A 7,882-nucleotide genomic window follows, 5' to 3' on the forward strand; every position below is an offset into this window, starting at 1 on the left:
GCCTTGCTGTTTCTAATCCCAACCCTGCCTCTGATCCATGGCATCCCTTTGGATTACTTGTTAGCTTTTCTGTGTCTTGTTTTCACGTTGTATAAAATGAGCATATTAATTATTTTTTTAACAAAGCTGAGAGCAGCATACTGTTGTGATTTTGCTGGGACTTGTCCATTAAGGCTAAAATTGTTAACCTGTCCTCCATAGGTCCAGTACCATGGTAATTTGGCCCGATTTGGAACTATGGGTATTGATTTGTGGTCTTGTGTTTGGACCGCTAGTTTTGTACTGTTTCTGTGTACAGTATAGTTCTTCAGCTACATATGTTTTTCTGTACACAAGAGCTGTGTAAGCCACAATCTGAGGGGAAAAATGCATGTTTATACAGTAAAAGGGGAGCCTGTACGTTTTTAGTGCAAGTAGTGTATCAGCTGCCTAGATAAAGGCTTCAAAGGCAGTTAAAGAAGACTGAACATATGCAGTGTGCAGTGGAACCATATTCCGCAGTCTTGGAGCCTGGAAGTGTGATACATGGCACTCATTTTGGTAAACGACAAGAGCTCAGAAAGTCTCTTCTTGCAAAATCAGCCACTTTGTATATAAAAGTGAAAGCACATGCCCAAGGTTGTGGCTGTAGATTCACTGGCTTGCTTTGTGATCAGTCGTCTTCTGATCAGAAATCAAAATGAAGCTTCAAAACCAGGAGTTGAATTTGTGGTGAAGGAGAAAGAATGGTAGCATTACTTTTCCAAGCTTCATGCACAGACCAGTTTTCACTTAAAAATAAACTGCCCATTCTTGAAATCCCAAGAAGGGGTACAACACATAATAAATGGTGCAGATGTTCAGAGTATGATCACACATGGTCTTTTGATGACATACTCCAGTGTACGGTGAGACATCTTACTGGAGCACAGCAAGATACCATATGTGAATCTGGTTTAAAGCACCATGTAGGAGTTTATGTTTTCTTATTCCTCTCCAGAGCAGTGGATTCCCTAGCTACAGAGATGGAGAACTGCAAACAGACATTTAAGAAAAAAGCCCAAGCCACGCCCCTTTTTAGTGACAGTGTGCTCTAACTGGTATTAAGTGAGCATCTGCCAGTTTATTTTGTGCATCTTGCAGACTTGCAGTCTTGATGTTCCATCTCCTTTGATAACTGCCTGCTTCTAAACTGTCTCTCCTTGCCAGCACATGCTGTAACCATCAGGATATAGCCCAACATCTGGACATTTATGGTTCCCTGCTGGGTAAAGAGGCCATGACCACATCTAAACATCATGCATGTTACAGAATTGTTTCCTCTGGTATCACCTCTGTATGTTCGGCGAGCCTGTGACTGATTAGTCAGAGCAAGACCTTTTAAAAGGATATTAGCTCAAACATTTTCTTGAATAGTGTCTGAAGAACTATTAAAGAACTTTCTAACTCATCTTTTTTACAATATTGGCCCACATATAAGGCAGCCCTCAATTTTCAGAGAATATGATTCAATACAGCATGATAAATTAATTAAAGCTCATATAGTCTGCTTCCTCCATAACTCTCCCTACGGTTGCATAATCCGCTTGCTGGGTGCTCTGAAGGAGTTGAGGCAGTTAGGGGGAGTTGTACTCAGATCAGTGGTTGCTCAAGTACGCTTCCTCTCAAGTCAGGAGTGGAGTCCAGGACTCCCAGCACAGACCTTCCCTTTGCTCGTCAGCACATTGTCTGAGGCAGCCGCTGGCATTCCCATCTAGTTCTGGGACCCTGGATGCAGCAACCCGTTACTCCTTTCTGCTGCTGTGTTTGTTGAAATGGTAGAGAACAGTGCAGTAGAGCCAAAGCATCCTATCTCCTTGTAATTCATGTAATACCAAAGCATGAAGTTTGTTTTATTCAGTTTATTTGCTTTAAAAAAAATAAAACAAATCCAAGTGTGTCAGTGTTATGTTTAGGGCTTCTGCCTTCAAAGGATAGAGCATGCTGATGGAGGAGTTGCCGTGGCTGATTTCAGCCCCTTGAGCATACACCTAGCATAATGGTCCTTGTAGGATTCCTGTATTACTTGGTGTGCAAAATGCAGCTGTTCGGTATTTTGTTCCATCCTTGCTCTTCAGTGTGTGTTAGGTACTGCTCAGACCCTCAGCTGACAATGGTGATACGAATGTTCCCTTGGGGTTCCCAGTGATGCTCATCACTACCGTAGCCATGTGCTTCACAAGTGGTAACTGATGAGCTGTTGTTATCTCTGGTTCACAGCCAGGGAACTAGGGTGCAAAGAGATGAAGGCAAAAGTGACCATAACTTTGTATACTGGTTTTACATGCTGTGGATGCGATTTTCAGAAAAGTTAGCATTATTTGAGAACGATAGATGCAAAAGACAATTTCAATGGTATTAAAACTGCAATTGCTTAACATTTCTGCAGAGCAGTTCTGATCTTTAGCGTCCAAATCCCAAGCCAGGTGTGAGGAAGAGTAGGAACATACAATTCATGACAGCCTGTGGAAACTTGATTTAAAAGATTTGCCCTGTGCCAAATAGAGACATAATGGCAGAGGAAGAAATACAGTCCATTTTTCCAGAATGGTATTAAATCTCCTTGACCACTAAATCATATTGCCTCTTACTTTGCTACTAGTTTTCCAGCTTGTACAGAAAATAATGTGGGGATTTTGCTGATAGCATTAGCAGTAAAGTGAGCAGAAGCCTGGCACCTTTACCTCACCCTGATGAATATCCAGAGCACCAGTCATCTGTGTGACTGCATGGAGGCAGAAATCCTGCAGAAGCAGCTGTGCAGGTCATATGTGCTGTGACTGTATTCGACTGCATTCACAAGGCTTATTTCATGGGCAACCTGACTTTGGGGGGTGTGATGTATTAGTAATACATCCTATAAAAAAATTCCCTTTTAGTGCACCCATTTGTGAGTTATTTTTAACAAATGCATAGCAAGAACATGCTCTGACAGAAAGTCTGAAAGCTCTTGGTTTGCTTGGAAAGTCTTAAACAAGTTTCTTCCTGAAGAAAATATATGTGTGTTTATTGTAGCAGTTTTATTTCTTAATGAAATACACTTAGGAACTTTTCTGTATGACATTCAAGTCTGGTTTTGTGCTTCAGTAAGATAATTCATGTTTTTAGAAAACAGGATATGGGTAGTTAAACTGGAGAAAGGAAACCATTTTATTCAGCGATGGGAAGTTTCACAGAACAAATCAGGGTAACTCGTAAAGAATCCATCCTTTCCCATCTGAGCAAGAATACAGTAAAGGATGGGCAACTGGATTACTGCTCTTGTTGGTAAATAGAACTGCAGCTATATACAGCTATTTAATGTCAAGTAGGTGAGACTCTTTGAAGTAATGTAATTTATTTTCGTTATGAGAAGGGAGACTGAAAACTAAACTAAGCCTGTGTAAATTCCTTACACGTCAACGAAGCTCCTAAGTAACTGTGACTATCTGGTGGGGACACAGCAATCCAGAAGTGCCAAGCTAATGCCTCTGCAGATTGAGAACCCATTTATCACCATGATCGATGGGGTCCAGTAGCACGAGGGAGGCTTATTTGCAGAGCATAACACGGGCCTCACTTGGGGAGTGGGTCACTTCTTCCCTCAGCTCAAACAAGGAATTAAATTCTTGTTGGCTGCAGCTCTGCTGTATGGGCACTGTATTGCGTGAGACCTGTGTTCAACACCAAAGGAGCTTCTCAGAGACCTCCAAACAGCGGTTACTGACAGCAGCATTCACTCTGTAGCAGATGGCATCTGAACAATCGGCCGAGGAGATGCAATACTCTCTGTATCCAAATGTCTGCGGATGGGCTTTGTGTGAGCTGTATGTGCAGCGAATGTGAGGGGAAATTGTTGTACAGATAAACATACCCTCCCTGAGAGTGCTCAGCTGACCCAAGTTGCAGAAGAACAGAAGGCTTGGCAGTGTAGTTGTTGGCAGGGTGAGCAGCCAGAAGACACTGCAGCCGTTGCCCTCACATCCTTGCTGTTGGTGTTACTGTTGGAGGCGCACGCAGCCTGCAGTTGTACGTTGTTTTCCGTATATACATGTCCTGAAATGAAATACAAAACAGTGCAACAACTCCGGCTCCCAATTTAAAAATTAAGTAGCAGCTGAACTGTTAGAAAAGTACCTATACTGATGAAGAAAAGAAAGAGGAAAAAAAACACTGAGAAGTAATTTTACTTGGATGGTGGCCTTGGAGATTGGAAGACTTTCATCATGCAGCTTCTCTACTTCATATTTAGCTACCATCAGTATGTCAGTCTGCTAAAGATACAATTGGGATGGACTTATTAATGAAGAAAAGAATAGAGAGGTAACCATCTTACTCCTTGGTGCAGTTTACACCCCACATCCCAGGACAGGTAAAGCTGAGCAGACCTTTGTGGCAGTCTGCACCTCACACTAAACACTCTGCCAGCGATGCTTGCCTGTGTGCAGCTTCTGATTTCAGCACGTGACATTTCTGTTGTGTTACCAGCAGGATGGTAATTCCTTTGCTGCTCTTGGGGAAGAAGATTGTGAGATCTGCCTCCTAATAATGCCACAGACCTTCCCCGCTTCAAAGCAAAAATGCTGCCTTTCTTCAAAAGGGACTGTGGAACTCTGTTAGGGCAGAAGAAACTCGGTTTGAAGAACAGAGTTTGTCAAATATCCGCAACTCCTTGGCAGCAGGAGAAGATTCTTGTGCAAGACAGATGATATCTACTGAAATATGTTCTTACTTTTTCTTGCCAAGAAATCTTACCCCCTTCTCGTTCTGATGACAGGAAAAAACTCCCTCTGCTGAATGCATTTCAGGGGAGTCATTCCTTGCTGTGCTTTTGAAATTAATGGCTAAGCTGAATTCTTACATACTTAATCAGTTTCTTTCCTTCATACCTGCTGTTGTCACCACAGCTTTCAAGTGTAATGAATCGGGCAGCCTTGTGCTGGCTGAGCATCACGTTGTTTGTCTAACTGGAGCCCCATGGCTTTTCTTTTATCTTCTTTTTTTCTTTTTTTTTTTAAAGCAGGTGAACAAAATCTGCTTCCTCCAGCCCGTTGCTGACACTCCACACTGCAGTCAGTACAGCTGTGGCTTGGTTATGGTTCTGCTGCTCAGACATCCATTGTTTTCAGCTGGCTGAGATGATAAGCTGCCATAGTTTTACATTTCTTCTTGGATAATGTTTTCACGTGATACATATGATAACAAGAAACCTTCATTATCTTGCCAAGTTCTTGGAATATACTCTGCTTTCTATTGAACTCGGAGTCTCTGACAGTTGTTGGTGGAAATGTTAAGGTTTTCTGTCTTACAAGCTTTCAAATCTAAGACTAGCAAAGTAAAGAGGGATTAATTTGTCCTTTGTTTATATAGCTCTCAAGCTGACGCCTCATTCTGGAGAACTTTGGCTTTGCTATGAGAATACAAAAGACCTCTCAATTTTTAGGATTGAAAACTAACTTTCAGAATGTGGTCACAGTTCAGTTAGTGCAGGAGTCGCTCTCAAAATAAAAAGGACATCAGAAAGGAGGTGCTTACTTAACCTCAGCTCAGCCAAGAGTTAGTTTGCCAATGACTAGTCCGTATGTAGAAGTTGTTAGCTGTTTCACTCGAAGAGTGTACAGCTGGAGATACGCTACAGACTCTCCATCACAGTCAGGTTGGGGCAAGCTGCATTTTCCTCCTCACCAGCCAGGCTGTGCCTATGCAGGCTCCTGAGCACAGCCACAACGCCGGGCTGACAAAACTGGACTTGTACTGGTATTGCTTATTTTGGTCATTGGTGCTGCTTTTGGACTAACCAGTATGGAGAACAGCCTTACTGGTATGATTGTATCTGAAGAAGCAGCACTGCGCTGGTGCTATAGTGTCTATTAGTAAAGCGTCTCTCATTTAAGCACAGACTGGGGAATTGGGCTGAATCCGGCAGGTTGCCTGAGCTCCAGGGAGAAAAAGCCAGCCCCAGGGACTCTCATCCAAACCCTTGTTTCAGTGCTAATCTGCCTGCTCAGGCTCTTGGAGTCTGGAACATGCCATCGTACTCCGGGCTTTAGCAGGATGATGACAGATGAATTCCAAGTGCACTTCCTATTAAAACAATTACTGTATTTTAAGCCCTTTTTGTATAGCGTGTGAAATTTCTGATTATTAAAGCTCTGCACTGGGGACTGACAGAGCCTGGTGCCTGTTGTTATCTAATTAAGCTTTTTTCAAAAAGTCAGTATACTTGGGAGCAACACCGTTGAACTTCACTGTCTGGGCTTATCTCCTAAATTCCGTTACGAGGTAATTTCCAACCTGCAGTTCTTGCTTGTTTTATTGGAGCATTTTTTTCCCCTGTAACCTGTTAGTGCTTATTTGGGCTTCAGGTTTCAGCAGCACCGCAGAATCGTCTTTCTGACTTTTTTTTTTGTTTTCATTTGTTGTCATTTGTTGTCTTTTTCAGCTACCTCAACTCCGAATAAAGAGCTTTGTAGCTAGGTTAGTAAGTATGTAGGGAGTCATGGGAAGCAAGTGTGGACTGTTGCCAGCTGCACAACTGAGGACACTTAGAAAGAGTTCTTCCCCACCTCTGTGTTGAGTTATACGGTCATGGGAGTGATTCACAGCAGTGGAAGCTATGTAAGCTGGTGCAGCCCACACAGGAAATTTCTAGGACAGTGCATCGAAGCAAAAGGATTTGGTGGGGGTGGAAAGGAGGTGAGACCAATCTTTTTTCCTTAATACTGTACTGTCCAGAGTCAGATAGTTTCCTAGGAATGAGTACTCAGGAACCTGAATGCCTTACCTGGTCACATAAAGTGAACTACATTACAACAGCTCTGGCCTGCCCATCGATGTGGAAAGAAGGCCAGTGGAAATGACGGTGCTCTTGAATGGCCACGTGCAAGAAGATGAAAGGTTATAGGGCACACTTCTAGATCTTGACTTACCTGAATGTTCAGGCATCTGAGGATTGCTCTAAACTACACACTTGATGCCCTGTGAGTGCAGAAATAATGGTGGCAGAGCCTAGATACTTCTCTCATCTTTTGTAGACTTGATTAGGAGAGAAGGTGTTGGTTGTGGTGACTGGTGGGGTTGTTTGGGATTTAGTGAGCTGGAGTTTAAAGGGAGAGGTGATACTGGTTGAAAAACACCAGTCTTCTGGACACACCAATTTTAGAGAAGTCTGTAATATTTGAGGTGATTCATGGCTGATTTTGCTGTCTGTTTTGCAAGAAGCTTCACATCTTTGATCTTAACAACAGGTGCAAGAGTTTCAGTGTGAACTGGAAGTTTGGAAGCAAAAGTAACTTGCAGAGATGTAACAAGTCAGCAGAGATCTTGTCACTTTATCTTTCATCAGAGTGGAATATTGTCTTCTGTAAGTCTGCACTCTTCAGTTGGAGAAATATTTCTCCAGTTAATGAAGGCTTTTTCATTTGCAACAGAACATACTGAAGGAACATGCTGATGATGACCAAAATCTTGCCATTTCGGGTGTCCCTGTGGTCAGCTGGCCCAAGAAGACCGCAAAGGTAATGAGACACAATTACTTACTAATCATTGTTGTGCTGCATCTTGGTGTTTATTTATCTATAATCTGACAAAGTGCTGTATATGATACTTCGGCAGCTGCTAGCATTTTTAACATGAAGTGTAATTTTTAGTGGTTTTATGATTAGGTTTTGAAGCAGAACATAAAAATGTCTCAGTAGGGAGAAATCGTTAGAGTTTCTATTTAAAAACAATTTGTTTGGGCCTTACTTACCAGTATAAAACTTTGGTATGTCTTGATCATTTACTAATCATGGTTAAATCTAAAAATGTTGATGCAGCATTTTGTGTAAGATTAAATAATGTGCAAATCGTACAAACTGGTCATTAAGTAAGCACTTGTATCTGG

General features: G+C 42.2%; 1 protein-coding gene across 1 annotated transcript in view; it reads left to right on the forward strand.

Annotated features, from left to right (window-relative positions):
- Window positions 1-7,514, forward strand: part of LOC104165026 (lysine-specific demethylase 2B-like) — a gene marked incomplete at both ends in the record, with an annotated part of 39,647 nt that extends 32,133 nt beyond the window's left edge. Inside the window, one exon of the mRNA XM_009704533.1 lies at window positions 7,428-7,514. Coding sequence (XP_009702835.1) covers window positions 7,428-7,514 — 87 coding nt within the window. The remainder of the gene's footprint in view (window positions 1-7,427) is intronic.
- Window positions 7,515-7,882: the final 368 nt, after the last annotated feature.

Source organism: Cariama cristata, unplaced genomic scaffold, assembly GCF_000690535.1.
Source record: "Cariama cristata isolate BGI_N322 unplaced genomic scaffold, ASM69053v1 scaffold31377, whole genome shotgun sequence".
Classification (NCBI taxonomy): domain Eukaryota; kingdom Metazoa; phylum Chordata; class Aves; order Cariamiformes; family Cariamidae; genus Cariama; species Cariama cristata.